Source organism: Plutella xylostella, chromosome 3 (assembly GCF_932276165.1).
Source record: "Plutella xylostella chromosome 3, ilPluXylo3.1, whole genome shotgun sequence".
Classification (NCBI taxonomy): Eukaryota; Metazoa; Arthropoda; class Insecta; order Lepidoptera; family Plutellidae; genus Plutella; species Plutella xylostella.
In genome coordinates, this window is record NC_063983.1 from 6821857 (window position 1) to 6847972 (window position 26116).

At 36.8% G+C, this 26116-nt stretch overlaps 4 protein-coding genes across 6 annotated transcripts in view; 2 read left to right on the forward strand and 2 right to left on the reverse strand.

Annotated features, from left to right (window-relative positions):
• Positions 1-50: 50 nt before the first annotated feature.
• On the reverse strand, positions 51-6757 carry LOC105381242. Its single transcript, XM_011550932.3, has 4 exons — positions 6600-6757; positions 5573-5718; positions 1084-1249; positions 51-511 (listed from the first exon to the last, which is right to left on the reverse strand). The coding sequence occupies exons 1-4, from the start codon at positions 6658-6660 to the stop codon at positions 303-305; spliced, it is 582 nt and encodes a 193-aa protein (XP_011549234.3). The 5' UTR covers positions 6661-6757; the 3' UTR covers positions 51-302.
• A 2378-nt stretch (positions 6758-9135) lies between these two features.
• LOC105381251 (mitochondrial ribosome-associated GTPase 2) lies at positions 9136-14030 on the reverse strand. The gene is made up of 9 exons (XM_038116968.2): positions 13635-14030; positions 13325-13451; positions 12856-12983; positions 12339-12427; positions 12023-12120; positions 11603-11689; positions 10999-11144; positions 10422-10665; positions 9136-9369 (listed from the first exon to the last, which is right to left on the reverse strand). Exons 1-8 carry the CDS (start codon positions 13905-13907, stop codon positions 10441-10443), a joined length of 1173 nt encoding a protein of 390 aa, XP_037972896.2. The 5' UTR covers positions 13908-14030; the 3' UTR covers positions 9136-9369; positions 10422-10440.
• A 449-nt stretch (positions 14031-14479) lies between these two features.
• LOC105381267 lies at positions 14480-16202 on the forward strand. Its single transcript, XM_011550962.3, has 3 exons — positions 14480-14653; positions 14741-14920; positions 15148-16202. Exons 1-3 carry the CDS (start codon positions 14605-14607, stop codon positions 15363-15365), a joined length of 447 nt encoding a protein of 148 aa, XP_011549264.3. The 5' UTR covers positions 14480-14604; the 3' UTR covers positions 15366-16202.
• A 47-nt stretch (positions 16203-16249) lies between these two features.
• Positions 16250-26116, forward strand: part of LOC105387204 (probable G-protein coupled receptor CG31760) — a 75471-nt gene continuing 65604 nt past the window's right edge. Inside the window, exon 1 of one of the 3 annotated variants that reach the window (XM_048623977.1) lies at positions 16250-16333. The gene's annotated coding sequence lies outside the window, so the exon portion shown is untranslated. Of the gene's footprint in view, positions 16334-18077; positions 18777-26116 lie in introns of those variants that run through there. The other 2 variants (XM_048623992.1, XM_048623968.1) reach the window with 2 other exon arrangements.

Sequence of the window (26116 nt, forward strand, 5' to 3'; positions counted from 1 at the left end):
ACGACCGATCTAACAATATACTTAAATAAAAGAGAAATAAAACAAAGTACTTATGGATAGTAAATATAAATAAAAAAATACTCTTTATTATTGAAAAGAAATTTAGTTAAATTCAATTTCTCAGATCTTGTTAGTTATGCAAAAACAATTCCCACCCCACCCCTAAAATAATAATAAACATTCTTTTCGGATAATTTCCTGTAATTTCAGCATAACATCTGCCCATTACTTGAACTTGGTAAGTAAGTAAATATTTCTCTCAACTATTCATAATAATTTAACACACTAGTTACCAAACACACCTAAAAATAGGTCAAGTTGAGGATAACACCCACAATGACAGTTACGAATGCCGCTGTAGACACGGCCGCAGAGTTACAAAGCTCTTCCTCGCAGAGGTGGCAGAAGGAAAATGCTCCAGTGTAGTCATTACCCACGGCTTCCCTGCAACGTAGCTCCTTGTCGTCCGACACGGTCGAACATCCGCGCACCACGTCCGTGGCACCTTGGTCTGGAAAAAAACAATTAAATATTGAGACAAATTCGGAGTTCGAAAAGTCGAACTCTTAATTTGTCTGATTCTATTTGAGTGTTTTTTTTGCGAAATAGAGAGCAGTTTTCAGGTGGTTCATTGCGAGAGAATTTTTTTCTTTATGTGAAGAGTAGGTATTCTTGTCGATGACAAACACTACATACTCAGTTGGACTAGGGCTTGTCACCGTGATGGAAGGATTAGCAAATAATTACTTATCAGATTTATAAGCTGTTTTATAAACTTTACGCTAATGTGGACCTCAAATGTATGCTTTGACAGTATATGGACAGAAAGAGACAGGATGATAGATAGATTTAATGCAGAAATTTGCTAGCTCCAATTTCGCCATAGTCGGTTAGATCGTAACCAGGGATTGGTTAATCAAGTATATCAATTTTATTATTTATTATACGTCATCTCTATATTAAATTCTTGACAGATGTGTCAAAAGTCAACCAATAATCCCGGGTTATTCTCTAACCCATATGGCGAAATTGGCACTAAAGTTCCTTGCTGCAACTCGGCAAGTATATAGGTATCCAGCTTACTGTCAGTGAACACAGCGACCACACAGCGCGCGTCGCTGGTTCCATCCCGGTACTGCTTCAGGCCTCGAGACAGGAACTTGGAGCCCGGGAGCTCCGAGTTGTCCAGCACGAATGTGGGCACCTCCTCGTCCTTCTCCTCCAAGTATGGCACTTTTGCCACCTGGAACTGAGGGGCGGATTTGGTAGGCATTAGGTACCTACTTACAATAGTATCTACCTACCTAAGAACCTATGTTTTCTTTTGCGTACTACAAAAGTTGTTTAGAATTACCCTCTGAGTCACCCCCTTTCGGCTTAGTAAGTATACCACTTTTACTTAACTTATAACTACATGTTCTTTTGGCTTTGGTTACTATAACTACAATATGCCCCCTGTAGAAGTTTTTAAACTAAAAACTTTTTTTCACCTATTTTTAGAAAACATAACCAACTTTTTTTGGAGTGAGTTCATTTAGTAAGCGTATACGTAGGTATATCGTTATCATAGATAAAGTTATTACAAGTTTTAATTGTGATACTTATTTTTGCAGTTCAGTGTAGATTGATTAATTTATAAATAAGTCTCTGTTCATAATAGATAGTGAGAGATAGTATCAACTAATATGTATTAATAATAGGTAAGTAAGTATAAAATCAATGAGGAATCCCTGGGTAGATAGTGTAACTTCAGATAAACTAATCCTAGTATCCGGTAGTGGCTGGATGAGGAACGCCGAGGTCAGACTTTTGTGGTGCTGCTTGGGAGAGGCCTATACGTATGTCCGATGAGGATTACGGCGTGCTAATTATTGTTTACCGCTTACGTCCCGGTGACCCATTGGTAACCCAGACACAATAGATTTTTAACTGTCTCAGATTTCTCGGGATGTGAGGGGTTAAGTAGGCCTCAGGTGAGGTATCTAAATGAGACTCTAAAGTCGCCAGTCAAGTCCCCAAGTCGGGAGATACTTAGCTAATATGTACAGGGGCGTATTTACCCTAGGGCTAAAAGGGCTACAGCCCGGGGCGGCAGGCGGCGAAGGGCGGCCGCGAGGCCGCCCTTGGACTTTACGTTGGAGGATTAAAAAAGTACAGAAACAATATTTTAGGACGTAAGCCTAGAACGGCCCTGAGCCATCTTTCCACATGTTGATTTCATGTCTTAAGAAATTTTATTAAAGTATGAAAGCTGGCCTATGTTCTTTTCAAACCGGTGGAATAGTCAAAAAAAATTCCGCCTTGGTATTTTTTAAGGAAAACTAAAGAGAAAAAAAAAATGCCTCACTCAGTCGCCCCGCCCTGCAGAAGTTTATTTCTAAACGTTCAAAAATGTACTCATCATCTATGCAAATCTATCACCACAATGTTCTTATACATAAGGTCGGTAGGTACTCTACACCGTTATAGGGGCGGCGAAGTAGTGGAACAGAAATCGGAATAGAATATTTTTATACAATTTGGGTACACTTTCTGAAGCGGAAATTAAATCAATTATCGCATTATCACTCCAAAAGTGTTATCCTACAGATCTCGCTGATGATTTAATGGACGAATGCATCTAAATATTTTTTTGTTGTCTCGGGACATAATACTGAAACAAGTATGAACTAAACTTATTAATTAAGAAAAATGTTTTAAAAGTGGCATTTCCTTATATCGAAATTACGATGCGTATATTTCTTAGCAGTGGCGGATTTACCAATAGGCCAAATAGGCCAGTGCCTAGAGTGGCAGAGTTAGAGGGGCGGCAAATTTAGTAAAAACAAATTTAAAGATTTTTAAAAAATAAATTTACGTGTACACAATCCATATATAAATAAACGGGCTGCTGAATCATGCTCAGAAGCTATTCATTTTTTCATGCTGCTACAGGGAATTTACTTTTTTTTTGTAATTTCGACACAACGCTGACTTAAATTAATGAGTGAAAATCGGGAAAGCCAAAATGAGTGAATTTGAGACGTTGCGTTGGTCAGCCAGGAAATAAATATGTAATAGTTTAAGAGATTCTTGGCACGCAGTTATTCAGACTTTGAAAATTTGAAATCAAATATGATATTACCGAAAAGCCTGTAACGCGACAAGAAGCGGTGGGAATACTTTCGAATTTGGAGACACTGGAAACGGCGGCAATTGTGATGCAGTGTTTTTTTTATACCTATATTTTTTGGACCAAACATTTAGCATTCAAATTGCAGTCCAGGTGCAGTTTGAATGCAGTTGACACGACTGCAATAGAACTGCAAACCAAACGCGAAGAAGACGCGAACACGACTGCACGCCGACTGCAATTGAACTGCAATCGGACTTCGCGTTTGGTTTGCAGTCCTTTCGCAGTCGTGTCAACTGCATTCAAACTGTACCTGAACTGCAATTTGCAGTTGAAATGCGGTCCGTCTGTTTAGACCCTTAGGGGGAGGACACTTGAGTCTACCAAAAATTTGCTCTTTGAAGCTTAATATTTCGTAAACCAATTACTGAAAGAAAAAATGTTTGTAAAAGACCTATTCAACGATACCCCACACCAACAAAAAAAATCATCCCCACATTCTTCTTCTTCTTCTTATCTTGTCGACGACAAACCAACAAAGACGCTAAATAATACATGCCCAGAACTGGGCCACATTACGTGTATCGAAGACACAAACAGACGGACAACAAAGTGATCCTATAATGGTTCCTTTTTTCGTTAAAGGTACGGAACCTTAAAAAAAGATTTGATGAGACATCTGAAGAAGTTGGTGACAGACAGACAGATAGAAATATCATTAAGTTCACAATCATACTAATAACGAGATTAAACTAACGAATTGAATTTTAGTAGTCATTAGGGGCGGCAAGAATGGAATGGCCTACTAGCGGCAAATTTCTAAATCCGCCGCTGTTAAAAGAATAAAAAACTATTTAAGATCGAGTCTTATCGAAGAAAGGCTGAATAATTTGGCAATTTTGAACATTGAAGGTGTCTACTAAGTTCTCCGAAGACAGCTGGCATTGGCCCTGTCCTTGTTAAGTTTGTTGCCATTACTAATGTAAGTGTGACTCTGAAAACCATTAATTTAAAAAAAAAGGAAAAAAAAAAGAAAAAAAAAAAAAAAAAAAATCTTGTATAATGAGATACACGGCTGGGGGTTTTTAGTCGGTTAACGCCCGACACTACCTGGGTCCTCTTCCCAGGTGTCCATGTGGATTTTCCCCCAGCAGTGGAAAAAAAAAGGGAAAAAAGAAAAAGAAAAAAAAAAAGAACAATATATATATAAAAGATAGAATATATATACCTATATATAAATGAAACTTCCTTACCGAGTAGAAAGTAGATAAAAGAATTAAAAACTATCTCATAAAAATTACCACTCTTCAAAAGGCACGGACATAAAGTCTGTGGAGTGATAACAATTTCTTAAAAAAAAAAAAAAAAAAAAAACATTGAAGCTGATTTAACTACTCGTCCGCCCTCGTATGTAATAAAATTGATTAGGTACGAATATGTAATAAACAAGTTTGTTACGAATTTTGTACATAGAAAAAAAAGTAAAATATATATTTTTTTGTTTTCTTTCATTCTTTTATGGGGCGGAAAACTACAGGAGCCCAGGGCGCGCAATCTTTAAATACGCCCCTGAATATGTAGCTATAGCTATATAGCATAGCAATACCCTTATCCTATCCCAAGCTCTAGTCTGTCTCTGTTCAAAATTTCATCAGAATCTGTTCAGTAGTTTAGGATAATAATTATAAAACATAAATATACCACAGTCATCATACCTAGTACCTATACCCATTATTTTTGGTAATAAAATTAAGATATCCAAGGTAGGTATTGATAATTAACATAATTAAGTACTTAAAGAATAGGTAAGTACCTACTTATGGTATTTTTATTGCGGAAACTATAATTATTCAGGTATTGTAGGTAATATGATAATAATATCTACTATTAAATTGTTGTAGGTAATAAACGGCGTTATTTATCTTTCTAGGTATGTTTCGGTATTTCCGAAATATTCACGTAAATAATAACATTAGTCATATACTCTTGCATATCTATCTATCTACTAGTTAATGTACCTACTAACATGCGATCGTAGGTAGACAGAGGTGCATCTTGCATTACTGCAACCACAGTATAGATTAATTTATACAACATACAGTTAACGAACGATATTAATTCTTTAATCAAACTTGGAATTTAAAATTACTATGTGGCCTGCCCAGGATGACGCTCAAGAAAGTCCCATGACCTTCCCAGTAGAAGAGTCAAGTAGTTAATCCTATCCTATCTACCTATAAAATTAGAGAATGCGGGGACTGAGTTGATTGTAGCTCAATTCACTTGCTAAACCATTGTTACATAGTTCCATTTACACTCAAGAGCAATAAAAAATTATGCAGACGGCGTCATTATGGTAGCCTTTTCCATTCCGGATTAATTTGGTGCTAATATCATTGGAACTTTTTAATTGCTCTTGAGTGTAGTAAATATAGCCATAGACACGAAGAAGTTACAAACCAATTCAGCCGCGCTGGGCACATCGAAGGTGTCGGCATCAGTGACTCCTGCCGGGTCGTCGGTGGTTGCCTCGGCGCCGCAGGTTTGAATCTCGGCTGGGGTCACCTCCGCGCAGCCTCGACACACGTAGCACTCCAGTGCGGCAGCTGTAAGCACCATGCGGTTACAGGAACGAATTTTAAACTGGATAATTATTTTAGCTCAGTTTACCCGATCAATACATGCAGGTGCAGCTTATTCGTTACATAAATTTGATGTGATTTAAACATGAATCTGTGAATTTCAACACATTCCACGCCACAGACCGAAGAACTGTCGACGGTGGGGAAAACATGCCATTGATCGCCAAAGGCGACAATTCGTCACAAACGAGAACCCTCCAGCTACCGATACCGCTAGATGAAATTTAAAGTTCTAAAAAATCACGTTTAGTGCCAATTTCTCCATAGTGGGTTAGAGCATAACCGAGGGAGTAGTGGTTAACTTTCGACACTTCTGTCATTAATTTTATATGGAGAGTACGTTTAATTTATAAATCAATCCCTGTCGGTTAGATAACCGACAATGGAGAAATTGGCACTTAAACTATCAATCTGATAGCTTAAGCTCCAATTTCTCCATAGTCGATTAGATCGTAACCAGTGAAAAGTTGATCAATTACTATACGTCATCTCCATATTAAATTCTTGACAGGTGTGTCAAAAGACAAGCAATAATCCATGGTTATGCTCTAACCCACTATGGAGAAATTGGCACTAAAGTGCATTACACATCTGTCAAGAATTTAATATGGAGATGACGTATAATTGACCTTTCCCTGGTTACGATCTAACCGATTATAGAGAAATTGGAGCTATGTCAAGGAAATCATCGTGAGGAAACCTGCATAACTACGAGACCAGCGTGCGAAATGGTCCAAGCTCAGGCAGGCAGTTGTGCCCAAAGCTTTTTCGGAGTCCTCGTGTACATGGCCGGCGGTCAAGTAAGGTCAATGCATTTAGGTTTAGGAATTAAATTAAGACTCTACCTCTTCCATTAAAGGCGGTGGCCACAGCCAGCAAAACACAGAAAACTTTTGTACCGACCATTTTTGATATACAAATTTGGCAAGTCCACTAACTTTGATCACAGCCTATCGAATGGTATCAGCTTCGCCAATGTGATATTAATATTTATACGCCATTCATTATCTTTGATAATCTGACCGTAAATTTATACAAAGATAGTAGGTAGTTAGGTACTTTTCTAGGAACGTTTATTTGTACCTAAGTAGACGTTTATTGGATATGTATGATGTATCTGATACAGGCGGAATGGACAATTTCAGGTTTGTTTTAGAGTACAATCTACGCGACTATCAGATTTTTTCATTTATATCTATATTTGATAGTGGTTTTCGGCATACAATAAAGCGATTAGTAATTATAACAATAAGCTTGCCATATAAATTTAGCACATAATACTTATGTGGAAGATAGTATCAACTAGCAAGCTGTAGCCCACCCGCTATCGTTACCACATACCAATACCCAGTGCCATTCAATTTCATCACAAATGGTTTGCCCTGAGCCTCTCTATGAAGCATACTTACCTAACTTCCCAATCCAATAGGAAATTTTCGTAAACTTACTTAATTAAAACCACAAAATCGTCATCCTCTAATTAAAACATATTTTGCTCTGAAACGGACAAGGTATTAAAAAAATTTCACAAATCATCGTAATAAATAATTGGTGACATAGTTAAGTTTTCTTTTTGGATTGCCAATATTTTAAACATTTGGACAGGAACATTATCGTTCTGGGGCCTGGGGCGTCAGAGCATTGTTTGTTGAGTAGGTACGTACGTACGATTATTAAATTTAAAGAAAACTGCAGCACAGCCAATTTATATCGCTCGATTGCTAGACATCTTTGAGTACTTACCTACCGCTTTGTGATTTTTAGCATGTCGGTGACTAATACTAAAGATAGACTACTTAACGTTTGTCACCATGGTATAAAAGGATATAGACAAATCCTGACAGACTTAAGTAGGTATATTATTATTATTATAAGTACCTTTAAAAGGTACAATTGATACATCACTCGGGTAGGCTCCTCTCATGCACCTGAAAAGTAGTAGGTATGTAAACATGCATAGGACAGGATGGTATTTCTTAGTAAAATATGTTACTCATCTGTGTTGTTTAGAAAGTGGGTGAAGTAGTTATATGAAGTAAGTACTCAAGAAGGTATATCCCAATGTTAAGAAATATCGATTTAGATTTAGGGCCACTTGCACAAACATATTAAATCTAGATTTAGTGTTAAATCTCGATTTAGGCCATAAATTTGTATGGGTTGACGTTTCTTAAATCGAGATTTGACACTAAATCTAGATTTAATATGTTTGTGCAAGTGGCCCTAAGAGTGTGTTTACTGATGCGTAAGGCATCACACGACCACCGCCCTTGAAATGAACTTCAAGTAGGTACCTATCTAAAGAAGGCATTCCATGTACTTAGAAAAAACAAGGATTATTGTTTATCATTTACAAATAATAATAATTACCTATTAGTCATAAACGCCCAGTTGCAGAAAGGGACTTTATAATTTAATAATGTTGATTGAACCCACAGAGGGGATGGATTAAAACCTATTGCTATAACTATCTGTAGGTATGTGTCGGTCAAATCCAAATGTATGTCCCTTTCTGTAACTAAAGTATTTTAAGAAAATAAGTAAAGAAATATACCAGTATTTTACCTATGCTGATAGAAACACCATGTATATAGGTGTCGGCTTAATAAATGCATGCTTTAGATCGGTATAACAAGGAAACAACCCGTAATCACTCTATTGCCTTGCTTAATCCTAATGCACAATTATGACCACAGATTAAAATTACTTTCCCCACTAACGAAGAAAGTCCCGGCTTAAGTCTTGAACCAATATTCCTGTTAGGTGGTACTTTGTATTGTAGGTACCTAGGTATGGTGATGGTAACATGGTGAATTTGTTTAAGACATAGCCGGTAGGGCAAGTGAGTACCTATAGACTATAACATTTACTTGTAACAGAACAACGAGCCGCTCTGTGATACATTCTGGTGTATCATCCTTTTACGATTTTTTATGATGCTTTTGCCTGTATTTTACTATTTGTAAGATCGTTACATTACACATAAATGCTCGTAAAAATGTAATATAGTCTATAGGTACTCACCTTAAGGTCTTGACCACGAAAATCCTTCTTTCGTAACTCTTACATAGGCAGGTACTTAGTTATGATCATATCGAATACCTTACTTCCTTTTTGAGTGATAATGAAAACTAATTATGCTGATAGCGGTTATCGATTCATAAACATATTATAAATCAAAGTTTCTAATAGCTAATCGAAAAGATTACCCCAGGTATTTTGTTCAAAAATGTGATTAAATTTTCCTCTTTCAGTTTTTCATGATACCTACAGTATGAGTTAATACTCTGCTATCTTTTGATAATAAGTATGTAGATAGATACCTATGCAGGTATGTGGTTTGCTACTGTGCAGTGTAGGATATTTAATGTAAATGACCCATTTAGGTGTTTAACAGTCTTCATATTTATTTAAATATAGGTACATTAGGCACTATAAATTACATATAAGTACATATTCTATATTATATTTAACAATAAATATTTACATAGGTATTTAACATAGGTTTTTGAAAAGATAGTCAAAGTTACCAACTATAATTACCATTATATTTTAGTTGTCGACACATTTTAATTTTTCCTCTAATATCGTTTTCGCAACCGCTGGCATACATACCTAAAACAAAGAAATAATATTATGGTAAGTAATTTACATTTTATGACTTGTTATGTTGTACTTACATAATAGTTATGACATGACACGAGAAATAAATAAAATAGATTTTATTGGTTCTATACCGATGCTCCTCGGTCGCTATTGGTCTATTGCGGCCCACTCCGAATCCTCTCTATCATTCTACGATGTGTACCTAACTACCTACCGTGTGCCTAGCATTATCCAGCAACGATACCGTCTAAAAGTATTTTCGTTATAAAAATAACGAGTTTGTTACATCCTTGCGTTATTATACTATTGCCATTATATATTTATCATGATAATAAATGTAACAATATCCAAAGATAAGCAATTAATTAAATAAATATGTAAAGATTAATCTTTATCAGTTAAGTAGTATGCTTACCTACTTAATTGTCGCTTACAAACATAGCTATGTCTAGGCTAACTCCTTCATAACTTCGATGACTGTATATTTTCCCAGAATTCTACTTGAAATTTGTCTTTATCTATTTTTAATTAACTTTATTTGTCAAGTATTTACTGATTACATTTTGATTAAATACAAATCTGTCTCAGCCGACTTCCTGTGCACTGATTGTAGGTTAACAGAGTATTCTTAGCTAAACAGAGTTTCAATTATTGATACTATATCATTAGATAAGTACTACGGTAGCAATACTTTCGTACGGTCAAACTCACGAGACGCAATGTTTGAATGACTGAATAGGCGGTTCGTGATTCGTGAGTGTAAACTAGTAAGGTGTATAATATTATTAATGAGGAGGAATTAACCTTTAAAATAAACACTTGAAAGGCGTAGGCGTTTCAAACACTTTCGAACTTATAATTTTAAATAAAGATTTTCATTACTAAAACACCACATGACGCACTTACTTCAAGGACCTGAATCATTTGAAATAAAACTTTTTGCGTGACTTCTTAAACCCTAAACTCCCTTCCTAAACTTACAGCATTCCCCACCAAGCTGGTCCACAGTGGATAGACTCACTAACACTCCTAAAAAGAATAGAATAGAAACGAAAACATACCAATATTCCTTCTTCAACTTCACTTCTCCGATAGTATAATCCTGTTATTCTGACTCGCAGTTGCATCCTTCTGTGATTGTTCTATTAACTTGTTACTATCGTACATATTTCGTATGACTTTCAGTAGCCAGTCTAGACCGACTCCAGTTTTCGCCGATATTCCTAGGATATCTAAGTTTTGTTCTTTAGTTAGTCTCTTTAGGTTTTCCTTTCCTTCTGGCAGGTCTATTTTGTTTAGTACTATCTGGAATACGAAATAAAGTTTTAGTGACCTTCAAACTGCCAAGATAAATAAATAAACATGTGGGGACATCTCACACACGGTCATCCGACCCCAAGCTAGGCAGAACCTGTGTTATGGGTGTCGGACAACTGATGTATCTACACAAATACATAGATAGATACTAAATATAAATACTACTACCCGAGTACAAATATCTGACTTTAAACAAATATTTGCCCCAGCTGGGAATCGAACCCGGGAACTTCGGCATAGCAGTTAGGGTCACTAACCACTACGCCATTCAGCCGTCAAATTATTTCAAAAAAAAATAAGCGCAATGTTTGCTATAAATACCTGTGTTGGTCTATCCGCCAATCCCGGGCTATATTTGCCAAGCTCATAGTGAAGAGTCTCGTACTGTTCCATGGGGTCTGCCAATGACCCATCCACCACATATATGAGGCCGCAACACCGCTCTGCGTGTTGGAGGAATTGGATACCTGTGACAATAGAAATAAAGGTAAATATTATTTGTGAAGCGATAGCAGTTTGGTGAAAAATTATTTTAGTGAAAACGCGGGCAGGCTTTAATTTAAGCGGTCCTAAGCTTTAAGGTATATGAGTCTGTGACCAACCGATATTCTGATAGTAGGTTCAATTGTGCGGTAATCACAGATATATATGACACTAGATGCCACAAATGCACTAATTTATATGAAAGCGAAGCGTGCCGAATTTTTTATCGGAATTATTATTGACAGCTGGTACATTACCAGCCAAAAGTTAAACATTTGTTCAACCTTTTGACACGCGCAGTACGTACGCTTGGGGCATCAAGTATCATATATTTTTGTGGGGGTCATAAACTATGCCTAAACCCTTCCTTCATTAGAAGGAGACCCGTGCCCCAGCAGTGGGGACGTGATGGGTAGTGAAGAGGAATAAACTATGGTATTACCTAGTCCGTGGTTTTTGTGGGAGCCAGGTATGAGCCCAGGCAAGTCTGCTACGGCAACTTGCTCATAGTCATCGTACGGAATCATTCCTGAAAAATATAGGTAATGCAGGGGTGAATTTCGAGTGACGAGTTGTGTGACTCGGAAATGAAAATGTCAAAAGTTTTTTTACTGATTTTCACTTATTTTTAGAGTAGGCACATGGCTCGTCTGCACGAAATATATTATGTATGCTGACGAGACCGAGACGGTGGCCATTTCGACTGGACTTAGTCATATTTCGTGAAAAAACTTTATTATTTAAGTACACATATGTAATATAAAATGTCACACTGTCATGCTGAGAGAAATTAATAAAATTCTACGACAGTAACTTCATATGTACCTATTTAGCTACTAATACTAACTAGGTACGCACTTACCTATGTGTGGTTTTAGAGTAGTGAATGGGTATGGAGCTACTTTCGGTCTAGCTCTGGATATAGCTCTTAGAAGTGTGCTTTTACCCGCGTTAGGGAACCTGGAATAAAACAAAATATGTTGCTATAATACAATGTAGTCAGATTAAAAAATATATATATCCCAGCATAACTAGACTGAATGATGCGTGGAGCTAACTGGAGTTTAAAAGAGAGAGATATTTGAGAAGGAATCGAAAAAGTGAATAGATTCAACAGACTTTTTTATGACCTAAATTTTGCTAGTATTTGTTAGGGTTGAAAAGTTTAAAACACATACCCAATCAGCCCTATATGTGCCATGGACCTTACTTCTACAATGTATGTGTTGGTTTCTCCAGTAGCCCCAATTTCAGCTATATCTGGAGCCTGAAACCAATGAGTACTTTCATAAATTACTCTCTTATATACAACTACTAGCTGTTCTCGTGCGCATCCCGTGTTTTCCCGTGGGAATTTTGGGATAAAACGTAGCCTGTGTGTTAATCCAGGGTGTCAGCAAACTCCATACCAAATCACTTAAAGTGGTTCAGCCATTTTGACGTGAAGAAGTCACAATCATACACACACATATACTCACTTTCGCCTTTATAATATTAGTAGGATAATCTAACATTTGTAATTCTCACATCCACATGTACCATACATAGGTACATTTTCAAACATTAGGTTTTCTTTAAAAAAAATGGTATATATTTTAAATAATTACCTACTTAAGTAGGTTTATTAGATAGATTTGATCCTACTGAAGTGGTTTTTCTTGTCCTACCCTAGGTCTAGTAACAGTGTGCACATACTTGCTCAGTGTCGGTGAGGAAGAACTTGTTTCCCCGCCCGCCGGCACCGCCGCGGGCCGCCACAAACATCACCCCCTCGGTGCTCAGGTCTCCCACTACTTTGCCACTTGCATCTTTTATTATTGTTCCTTAAAAAACAAAAAGAGAAGATATGAAAAAGTTTATTTTTATTTTATTATTTCTTTTTATGTGAATGTTGTTATATGGAGAAAATCTAGTACAGTATTATTAGCAACCATACTATCTATCTGTCTAATGCATGGATATAATTAATGATATTGTTTTCTTTTGGAAAGAGACATGGCAGCGCACTGTGAAAAAGGAAATGGGCCAGGCGGGGATGTCTTGGGCGGATGTCTCTGAGCTGGCCCAAGATCGTAAAGAATGGCGGTGCTTCACTTCGGCCCTTTGCTCCCCAGCGGAGATTGGGAATAAGTAAGTATTGTTTTCTTTTACAGGCAGTACTAACCTAGAGGGACAGGTACAATAACATGAGCTGCATTCTTTCCGGTACAATCTTTGTTGTAGCCCTTCTCCCCGGGCTTGGCTTGAATCACAGTGTTCAGTGAGTTGAGACTCTTTGTTGTGTGAGTAGCCTGTAAAAAAATGTTTTTTTTAAAATACTTTTTATCTAATAATAAGAAGGTAAGTACAGCCTGATAATTCCTAGATCTAGATCCAAATTATTAATATGTATCTTGGTTTCTAAAGGAAGTAAGATTCTTTGAGTATAATATGTTTATAAGAGCCATAGAACTGTGGCTGTAAATAAAGTGTACCTTGAAGATGACATGTCCTCCATGCCCCCCATCCCCGCCGTCAGGCCCCGCCTGGTCCTTGCACCAGGCGTGGAGGAACGAGATGCAACCGTCACCGCCTTTGCCACCACAAGCTCGCACCCTAAAACTATCGACATAGTATTGCACTGTGCTTCGAGTAGATTTCCCCTTTAAGCTCCTCAATGCTTGCGGAGTGTAGTCCTGGGAGTAGCTGCGAAGTACTTGACCATTTGTATGTATTTTTAAAAACTTGAATAATGTTACCAAACGCATTTTAGACACTGTGAAGTAAATAAAATAATAGAATCAACTGAATCAAGTTTCATTAAGTTTGGATTCGAAGCTTTCGAGGTTATGTTATGTTTAGATTTTTGCATCACAGACTCGTCGAGTGACAGTTGACAATTGACATTGACATTTAAAGCTGCGTACAGACCGGGCCAACGAACGCCCAACGAACGCCAACGGTTATCCCAACGATGGATATTTGTCATTCATAATACAGGGCAGATTGCAGCAATTAAGGTCAACGAAACCCGTTCGCTTGCAGCTTGTAGGTTGTTAACTTCTTGTTATAACGGCGATACACACACTTTTAATAGTAGTAGACGAGTAAATTGTTATTTGTATTCTGTTAAATCAATAAAGCAGTAACTATTCTATTCTACCAATGCATAAAGAAATGACCAACACACCTACCACATTAGTAAAAATTGGTTGGCGGAAATAAAGAGAAAAAAAAACACGTTTGTCTATGGTTTCAACGAAAAAAATGTTGCAAGTTCTAATGCTGTGATTGGTCGGTCCGGTCGGACCGGTCGGATTTGATGACAACCGACTGTCACTTGTCAGTGTCAACAAGTGATTTTGTTTTCGGTTTTTGGGCGTGTTTACTGTTTCATTTTCATCACTTTTTGTTACCAAAAATACCTATCTATTTTCTAACAGAATTTTATGAATTTACAATAACATGCTTAAACAAACTATTGTTCTTTTTCTCCTATGCGCACTGCCAGCAGGTATTAAAAAAAACTTATAATTCAACTTAACATCTTTATGAAACAACTTCAAATTCAAAAGATTAAACATATCTGTTTATGTTTCAGTGTTTGCTGTGAGATGTTACCAATGTTCCTCGTCCCAGAATATAAAAGAGGACACGTGCGGGGCCTACAAGAAGTTTGACACATACAGTCATATAGCCGTGGAGTGCAACAGTGATGAGTCCCACATGCCAGGATCCTTCTGCATGAAGGTGACACAACAAGGACCTAAAGGCTTCATTTGTGAGTATAAGCACCATATCTGATACTTCAAAATAGGCTATCACATGTAATCTAGTTAATTTACTTAATACAACTAACTATCCTATCATTCCTAACCATCTATCCACTGTATAGGTATTGAAGCATACAGCTCTCCGTAATACTCCTTTAAATTGTCAATTAAAACAAACAATAATTTGGATACATTAGCTATTGTAACCTGAAACCCAAAAATTTTATATTTTAAGGGGATGGCAGATGGAGGCAAGTGATCCGGCGATGTGCATCTGTGGCCGACACGGGTGTCACCGGGGTCTGCAACTGGGGCGTCTATGACAATGGCGTTTACTGGGAGGAGTGCTACTGCTCCAGCGATGAATGCAACCACTCGGCATTTATCCAAGCATCCGCTCCTTTAATGTTAGTTTCTACTTTAGCTTTGTTTTTCAGTTACATGCTGTTGTGAGTGAATAGGATCTTGCTAGTGTCTTAATTTGTAGAATTGATCCATGCCCAATCTGCAATGAAAGGCAGTAAGTTTCTGAGAATAGAAGGTTTTTGCAACTTTTCTATTCATGTAAAAGTCCAAGATATTTGACTGATTACTTTCCACAATAATTATATTCAGAAACGTGTGTGCGTGATAATTATACTATACACATAGTGCCTTAACAAAATTATACCTGAATCATCTATGAATCTCATATTCCATAAGTAGTGCACATTCAATCATTTACTGAAACCGTTATGTTATTAACTAAAACATAATTAAGTATTACATATGTGTATGTACATATCATTGTTATTTATATCCTTGCCCTTAAAACACATCAAGGAAACATACAGTGAGGAAATTAGAGTACTTGTATTAACTGCTTCATTCATCATAATTGTGTTAATTGAACCACCATTTGGAATTTTATACTGAAACCTCTATTGCTTCTCATTATTCATGTAAAATATTTTACTAAGTATAAGGATAACTTTGTGGGGACTATGTTTCATCAGATTATGATAGTTTGCCATTGACATGTTTACATTCACATAAGTTTACTATTTATTATACTTAGTAGTGTATGTATAGCATTTATGGTAAACTTTTTCGCACACTGAAAAGTAAATTATGTACAAAACTTTATGTAATTGTATGTAAGTATTTCAAAACAAACATTATCATAAGTGCCTTGAATAATATTAAGTACTTACCTACTACTAGGTTTTCTATTGCATTCCGTCCATGAAATGATTTTTTAACATTTAAGTATTCTTACCTTTTTTTAAATATTAAATACCGTTTTGTAATCGTATTTGTTCTTATTCTAATTAAGTATTGTCCTTTAGCGCTCCTTCGTGATCGCGAGCAATGAAACGAAAACAAGAGAACATTTCCCTATGAGAAAATTCTACATCTGTGCTCCCAGATTGGTGAATTATGTGAGTTTATTTTTATTTCTTGTGTAGAACGAATATCATTAATGCCGTATCGTATGACCGGCAAAAGGTAGACAAAGGCTGAGCTGAATTGAATATAGATATTGTCATTCGTTCCTTTTTCATCCGGTTTCGTGGCCGCAGATTGAACTGTGTGCGAATCATGAATATTGTTGACTCAAGTCGATGGCGTAATTAAAAGCAAATTGAAAATTGTACATGTATATTATACTAGCTGTTCCCGCGCGCTTCGCTTCGCCTTAAAAAGTTTACCCGTGGGAATTCCGGGATAAAAAGTAGCCTATGTTCTTTCCCAGGGTCTAGACCGTATGTATACCAAATTTCATTCAAATCCGTTCAGTAGTTTTGGCGTGAAAGAGTAATAGACAGACAGACACAGTTACTTTCGCATTTATAATATTATTGTTAGGATTGATCTAGCTTAGGTACAAAAAACAAAAAAAAAAACAAACACTCACGCCAAGTACAAGTACTAATGTACTCCCTTGCGGGGTAGGCAGAGGTGCATTGCTGCACCCACTTTTCGCCAGAGTGTTATGTTAGTCCCAATGTAATAGGGGGCGGGCCTATTGCCATTTTACGGGCACATCCAAGACCTGGGAACAAATATCTGTGTTTAAACAAATATCTGCCCCAGCCGGGAATCGAACCCGGGAACTTCGGCTCAGTAGTGAGGGTCACTAACCACTACGCCATTCGGTCGTCTAACTTAGGTACATACTTACTTATACACCGTATATGAAAGATCCTTCTTGGTAATATAACTTTTATTCCATAAGCACATATACAAATATTTATAAAGAATCTGAAGTCATTCAAATAATTTTCTTATTCCAATGCCTTCAGATTTTTCATAAGTATCCTACAACCTTTGATCTCTTTGACAAGTGAAACGTTACACTTCTTCAATATGCGACTCAAGCGAAACCTAATCAGCTTCCATATTATAGCATACATAGCGCAGTTTAATTTATTATTATATACTTAATTAGAAAATTCGTAGTAAAACCCAACTCTGCAAGCTGAAGTGGCACAGGGCAGGCATAATAATAGGTGTTTCAAAAAGGGCTAAGTACTAACTAAGCCGAAACCTACGTGTGAAGTATGGTATATCTAAGCCCGAAAATGAGATCAAAATGTCAAAATTCGCGAAAATAAATTGATCTATCTTGATAGGTTAGAAATTTCGAAGAACCGATGACAGGTAGGGTAAACGACTCCTCGAGCAGAGGCCGCGACTAGGTAGCCGGTACTTGCAGGATGTTGAAGGCCGAGGACAGAGAGTTCTGACATTTCTTGAGAGAGGACTATATCCAACAGTGGACGATTACTCAGGGTGCACCGGATGTGTAGGTATAAGGTAGGCAGTTAAGGCTTATCCTGTAGGTGCTTGGGACGTATCAATTACCGTGATCTATGGTCGTGGTTTAATCCGGACAGCGTAACATACAGTTTCCTACTAGTTTCGCATTATAATATTAGTGGGGATTAACGCAGAGATGTTGATGTTAATCACTTGTCGTTGTCTCAAGCCGTCTGGCTGCGTGAGGCATCCCACGATGAATATAAGATAGTTAGCTAGGCATTAGACTAGAGCTAGTATAATTCCTAGCTATGTAACTATGTAGTATAGTTCTACTTAATTTGAGGTTTAACGTAACATGTAGTGAATGCGATGTTTAACTTGTTTGAATAAGATTATAAACATATTATCGCTTAATGCGGTATGAGGTAAGAGATCCAGCGTGGAAAAAACTGAAAATGTCTGGGTATTTTTTGTAATTACCCTTTTTATTGATAAGGAAAACTTGAGGCGGCCTGAAGCTTTCACCTACTAAAACGCGAAATCTTTCCCGCGTTACACTTTGCGGCCACTCTAAACTTTACGGAATTCAATTTATAAATGAAATGCGGTTATCAATTAGGACAATCGCCGGCATCCTTTGTGAAGTTCCAGTTGGGAGGGAAAGCGATGGGGTGGATATCTGGAAAATGTCCTTTCATGCGATGAGTTATGGACGGGAGCTTTCGGTGTTGACTCGGGGCCGCTCGGGACAGCTCGGGGGTGCTCGGGCGCGGCGGCGGCGGCGGCTGCTCTGACACTCTCGGGATCAGTCGGCGCCGCGACGCCTCCCGCGTGTCCACACGGCCCGGACCGCCCTCGCTCGCTCCTACAGGCTTCAGTCACTCACTGAAAGCTCCGACACCCGCCCGCCCCGCGCTCGCCGGCACTCTCATATGGAATTATTAAGTGGCTGTTTAGTCGTTAGATTAGAGCTATCGTGTGCCTCGCGATACGCCGGACCCAGTGCGTGTGCTTTGTTTATTATGCGTGTAGAGTCAAGGAGTTGTGGGAAATTAGCGGACAGTTAAGCGCCTCTTGTTTGCAGTGCTGACGGCAGCCCGGATTGAACGCTTTCACGACGTAAGTAGTTTTGTGATTAAATGAACAGCTTCCATTATTGTTGATGGTTGTCAGCGCGCGGAGGCCCGGCTGAAAGGGGCGTGTGGGATGCTTTAAAGGTTATGACCTGTTACCTAACAGGGGCTCTCCAATAAGAACAGGAGCATCTTAATAAAGTGTGCCTAATGTACATGTAACGATTTTCTTATCTCTTCATTCTTGACATAGACGGCCTTCATACGCTTTGATTGATATTATTTTTTGCTTGTTTACTTACTGTACGTAATATTTATGAGATGCTCACAGTCACAATAAGTAGGTGCTTAGGCATTTTCGGACATCTTCAGTTAAGTTTTCTCCTACCTTTTAAATTTGAATGTATACTTAAGTATGTTATGAATTGAAATAGTTCAATAGACATGACCTATGTCTGCGATCTTAGGTATTTATCGTAAATCTATTCTTAATGAAACAGCCAAGATGTGGATGTGTTAAGAAAAACAGTGTTTCTAAATTTATAGAAATGTGTTTAGTTTATATTCTCGCCGCGAATGTAGAGTTAGAGGTATGTCGCTATTTATTATTATTGGTGGGTATGGCTATTTTCCATAGTTACACAACATAACCATGGCAGAGGATGATGATGACCATAAGTAGGTAATAGTACCTATAGGTACTATTAATTTATCTGTAGGGTCTACTAGGTACTTACTACTTATCTATGCGTATATAATTTTAATCTTAATACGTAGGCCCGAAGGGTAAGGCATACGTGCTTCTGCCAATATCTAGGTACCTACATACCTAGGTACTTTCCTTCATTTCGGAAACCCTTGGAATAAGGTCAACATCGACAAGGGTGAAGTTATTCCGGTGTTTTTAATATCTGCCTGCCGTTTATATAGGTTGGCAGTATTTGGCTTCCTCAATAAAATGTCCCCTCACAAATACCTCAATATTTCGGGCCAATATCTCAAGATTCTCAAATAAGTATTTTATTTTATACCGGAGTGTGCCCCTCAAATGTAGTCTTCCTGAGTAGGGCATAGTACGCCCCTTATATCCGGAATTGGCTATAACAAGAAATAATTAGACCACACGTCTTGTCGTATGTAACACTTATGGGTCCTTAATTGTTTTTAAGTGATGCGATGACTCCTTACCAAGTTCAAATCTATTAAAATCATTCAAGAATGATACTCATCCTACAATGACTTAACAATCAAAGAAATATCTATACGTAATGTGTACATATTGCTACGGTCATATTTCAACAGATACCATTGCCTACCCTTCCGTATTCGACTGGCCAGAAGATGGGTCATATTTAACCCTTCCACTTATTAGCTCCTTCGCTAAATCTTATATCGGCATAGTAATTTATACGTACTTTTGTGCTCGTTACATGTTATCGCCTTACATTATGACACCACACATGCTCGATCTGAGAATAATTTCCCATAAACTAAATCGAATATCAGGCAACATAATGTGCTGTATACATATCTGCAATCCTACAAACACTGAGAGTTGATTAGATTGATTAGGTACCCGTATAATAAATAAACATACAGAATACGGCACTGCATACGCCAATAAACAAATATCTACGGATACTTACATAATCACTTTGTTTATGTACAATGATTGTATACTTCCTCAAACAAATCAGCAAGGGTTATCGTGCTATCAATTAATTCAAGGACCTACTTTAGCTAAAGATACGTGTGTAAATTAGTATATAAGATAGGTACAGAGTGAAATTTTATCAATGAACTTACCACGAACTTACAAACAGGTGGCAATGGGCCGGATGTCACCGGCATTTTCAATACTTTTAATATGGGACCCAACTCTGCTATCACATTCAATTGCATACTAAAATTTACTACAACAGAGTACCTTATTATATGTTCTCTAGACGCATAGGTAATGGAAGGACTCTACAATCTGTAACCTAGCATTAAGTCCACCTGATTGTACATATACTTTTGTAAATTGTGCAATAAAAGTATAAATAAATATACCTTTCTATATCCGGCATCGGGTTTCGGAAGTCACATTAGCTTATAAAAAAGAAACCTTACATCTAAAAACGTACTGATTTCATGTCAGCTCTTGTTCGTTCTTATTTCTCAAGCTAGAGTAAGCCCCACTTTCGCCATACTCTGTTAGATCATAATAAGGGATTAGTTGTTGACTTTTGACACATCTGTCATGATTTTAATATGGAGATGACGTAAGTATAATTGATGACATTACAATGAACAAGGGGTGTTAATGTTCTAACAGACTATGGTGAAACTAGGCATAAGAGTGTCTTTCCAACAGAGATGAGCTATGCTAGTATGATGTGATTGAAGAAATCCGTTTCTACCAGATGCTATACCTACTATGTGGACAAATAAATATGATTGGTGGATATTAATCGCATATGTGATGGAAATCACTTTAACCATCCAGACGCATAGCTCAGTGGGTCCATCGGGTTTGAGCTACCGTACCACCAGTCCACCACCGACACATTAGTAATGACGACTTGACCACCCATAAGCAGCGTCGTTCGGCTGTCAAACATCTGTCAGATCCTTACAAGCACGTCAGATGTGACATTCGAGCGACACGGCTAAAGCATTGTTAATCGCTAATGCTCGGTGGTGGTAACCCCACGGGGTTGGCGAATACACGGTTCCCTGAACATTGTTTATAAGCACCTTCAGGGCTGAAGTGGGGCGCTTTTTGCTAATTAAATAATAGATGCCCGAGCGAACATTTCACCCCGTTTATTACTTTATACGACGGCTTCTCGGAATAGAGCCTATACATTATTTAAGGCAGAATTTTCAATCGTTAAAGGAAGGTTGAGAAAACTTCTACATACCTTCGAAGTGAAAGTAAGTCATTTTTAGGGTTCCGTAGCCAAAATGGCAAAAACGGAACCCTTATAGTTTCGTCATGTCCGTCTGTCCGTCATGTCCGTCTGTCCGTCTGTCCGTCTGTCACAGCCGATTTACTCGGAAACTATAAGTACTACAGTGATGAAATTTGATGGGAATATGTGTTGTATGAACTGCTACAAAAATATGACACTAAATAGTAAAAAAAGAATTGGGGGTGGGGCCCCCCATACATGTAACTGAGGGATGAAATTTTTTTTTCGATGTACATACCCGTGTGGGGTATCAATGGAAAGGTCTTTTAAAATGATATAAAGTTTTCTAAAAAACATTTTTCTTAAAGTGAACGGTTTTTGAGATATCAGCTCTCAAAGTCGTAAAAAGTATGTCCCCCCCCCTCTATTTTTATAACTACGGGGTATAAAATTCTAAAAAAAATAGAGGTGATGCATGCTAATTAACTCTTTCAACGATTTTTGGTTTGATCAAAGTATCTCTTATAGTTTTTGAGATAGGTTGATTTAACTGTAATTTTGGTTAATATTTGCGGCTACGGAACCCTTTGTGCGCGAGCCCGACTCGCACTTGGCCGGTTTTTTTTTACAAATTTTCATTACTAAGATGTAACTAATTAATTAATCTTTAAACACAGTATAATATTGTTTGAGGTACCTACCTATGTATGAGTTTTATCTGTAGTTTATAGGTAGCTATATGTCGCAGTAAGATAGTAATAGCCGTAATATAGTTATATCCCTAGGGATATGATTATATACCGGAACATAGTTATACGAAAGCGATTCATTACTATCTCACTAGGGATATAGTTATAAAACGGACCAAGTTTAGTAATATAGTTATATTACTAGATTAAGTTCAGTGATATAAATATATTACTTGATTAAACTTAGTGAAATAGAAATCTACCATATATAATTAAATAAAACGATATTATATTGGTTTTATCTGTATAAAAAAATCTACTTTGTGTTTCTGCAGTTAGTTACTTTGTGTCATTAACACGTATTAAAGTAATTTAAATTATAATTAAAACAATCATAATTTTTGGAATTTAAACCTTAACAATTGTAAACTCTAATTATTAGTTTATTAGCTTTTAAGAACCATATCACAATGAAACCTCGTATTTATATTATAGTCGTTTATTCATACACAAATATAAAGACATCAGCTAAAACGAAACCCTACCACGATCTACACGACTACCTACGACGCCATCTATGAGCACTATATATGAGACTTAGTAACTATGAACTTATTAAACTGAACAACAATAAAATCAAAACTAAACAAAATTTTAAAAGTCTTTTATTATATTACTATATTCAACAGTTTTGAGATATCTTTATCTCTTATCAATTATCAACTAAGGTGAGATCATGGTTTCATTAAAAATATTTTAAATTTTTGTTTAGACAAGTAGAGGAATAGTGTCATCTAGAATAACATAGCACTGGATGCTTCTTACAGGCACATCTTTTAGTAGAACATCTATTTCGTTTTATTACAGGAACATTTTCAATAACCTTGGTATCAAAGCCAAAATGTTTATCTTTATTCATTAAAAAATCTACATTATTTATGTAGGTATAGGTATCCTGCAGTTACAATACTTTGTGGCATGAACAAGTATTAAAGTAATTGAAATTATAATTAAAACGATCATATTTTTTGGAATTTAAGGCATTAACAATAAGTAGGTACAATTAAAACTAATCAACAAATCTTTTTAAACTAATCAACAGTTTTGAGATATCGTTATTTCTTATTATTTAAGGTTAGATCTTGGTTTCACTCAAATATCTATTTCACTAAACTTAATCTAGTAATATAACTATATCACTAAACTTTGTCCGTTTTATAACTATATTCCTAGTGAGATAGTAATGAATCGCTTTCGTACAACTATGTTCCGGTATATAATCATATCCCTAGGGATATAACTATATTACGGCTATTACTATCTTACTGCGACATATACACTTCTGTACCTTATCAAACTGACAAACCGTCAATGTTTCAATGAATGGATAGACGGTTTGTTAGATTGACAAGGTACAAAAGTGTATAGCTACTTAAGCAGCTGACTGTACACTGATTTTGTACATAGAAGTACCTATGTAGCTAGTTTATACGGAAACTAAAATAGTAGTTAGTCTAATCAGTAGACTCCCCGCAACCCGCGATTTCTCAAACAAAATATACTCGTACACTTTACACTACTAATACTTTATCAATGTAAGATTTAATCATAAATTTAAATCCAATATCTTCGATTAAATAAGTAGTATGACGCATTTAGTATTTTTTAAGGGTCGGCAATAGGTAATCGAGGGTTGGCATTGTCATAGAATTATGTAGTAAATGATGCTCTACAGCCTTGAAAAAAAACACACAGGTAGCCGAAGAGTCTAGCTAGGTGCTGAATCATTCGAATTTAAGTAAATGATTATGGATAACTGTAAATTAATTTCAGAATATCACGAAAAACCAGTAAATCACACTCCCGTATTGTAACAACTGTGTCGTAATTATCAAGAATTTTCATATGATTCTTATCAAATTATAAAGATAAATGCTTGGACTAGGCGCTAAATACCTTGTTTTTAAATAAATACACACTTATTTTGTGTAAATTAATCCCAAACTTGAGCAATTTTTTTCCCTCAAATATTCATACAAATATCTATGGCGGCTTTCTGTGTTATAAAATCATAAACACAAGTAGTGACGTTTGACTCAGTTGGCCGCTGGCCTCCAAAGAAGGGTCACGTTGGTTTAGGCAGCACTGACAGCTCGCGATCTTATCGTGTACAGATACAAAATCACTGCACATTGGTTGTCATTGCACTTTTTCAACTTTTATGACACCAACATAATTTGATTTGAAATTGAGGAAGCATAATTCTTCCAGTATATTCAATACATTAAATTAAATTAGATAGTGTGCAATATTCTCGTGACATTACAGTCTCGTAAAGGTCTGATGAGGAGCAGGAATATAGCGAATGGATCTAAGTGATGACAATACGCACGAACATTAGGTTAGGAATCAAAAATACAGTCTCATGGTGCTGGTTGAGGTATGGTCTCGTGAGGATCTGATGAGGGCAGTAACACGGTGGTGGCTCAATTTTATTTCAAAGATGTTAATAGCTAAAAGCATCCAGTTTGGGCTATTAAGTATGTAAGAGAGAGAGAAAGATATTTTATTTTTCCTCTGGATGAGTTAGGTTTACTGGGTTTACTAAGTTCATTTTGTTAATGGCATCAAGTTGTTATGTGTTCATAAGTAATAATTATTTATTAACAGAATGCTGTTGGTTCTCCACGAAAATATAAAAATAAAAATAAAATTAATAAAAATAAACGTAAAATTGTCAATGTCGAAATTTTACGTCAGTAGTTCATGATCATTTTTTATTTCAATAATTTTGGTGTTGTTATTTAAATACCTTCAATATGCATATTTTTCTAATGTGAAAATCAAGCCCTTTCATTTGATACCTTACACGGCAAAGTTGAATATTTTTTTTTCGATCATCACGTTATGTTCTCTAGAGGGCGCTATGTACATTTTAATGGAACGTCACATAGCCTATAACCATTGCGCCATCAATACGCTTCTAACAATACCTCATACATCAAAATCTATCAAGCCGTTTAGGCTACAGAAGGGAACAAAGAAACAGACAAACATACATACATACAATCAAAAAACATTACCCTACTCCGATCAAAAATCCTCGGATCTCCGGGGTCCCTCCAGGAAGTCATGAGCAACCTAGGTCGTCTACTGGCTTTCTGGCGTGAGCTTGGGTGGCTTAATAGCTAGTCACCCCATAGGTATTTCACGCATAATGGCCCACCTTGGAGGCTAAATGCGGAAAATCAGCTCGCCATGATAGATAGATAGATAGATACCCTACTCCTTCGGCAGTCGGGTAAAAAGGAGTAAGACAGGGGGTCATTCTGAACTTTTGTTCTACGAGTTTTGGAAATTAACAAAAAAAAAACCTTTTTCATAGAAACTTTGTTGGACATGTGACTTTTTACCATGGAAAACGAATAATTTTTTTCGTGAATTTGCAAAACTCGTAGAACAAAAGTTGTTCAGAATCACCCCTTGAGTCATCCCCTTTCGGCTTAGTATAGCCCTTTTGCGACACTATGTATTTACTTTGCTTTGTCGTCGGGGTTCAGTTGGAGGATGTCCGAAACTTATTATCTACACTTTAATACTTGTAGTTACCTTTCTACAAGCATATAGGTACAATACCACATTTGTTTGAGAAAGCTAATCGGGTTCCGAGTATAGAGTAAAGTGGCACCCCTATTAATTTCTACTCTTTCCTGGTGCCTACCAGTGTAAGTAAGAATTATACTTACCCTAAAATCACCCAAAATGTACTTGAACATAATTGTCAATAAAGTTGCCGAGTA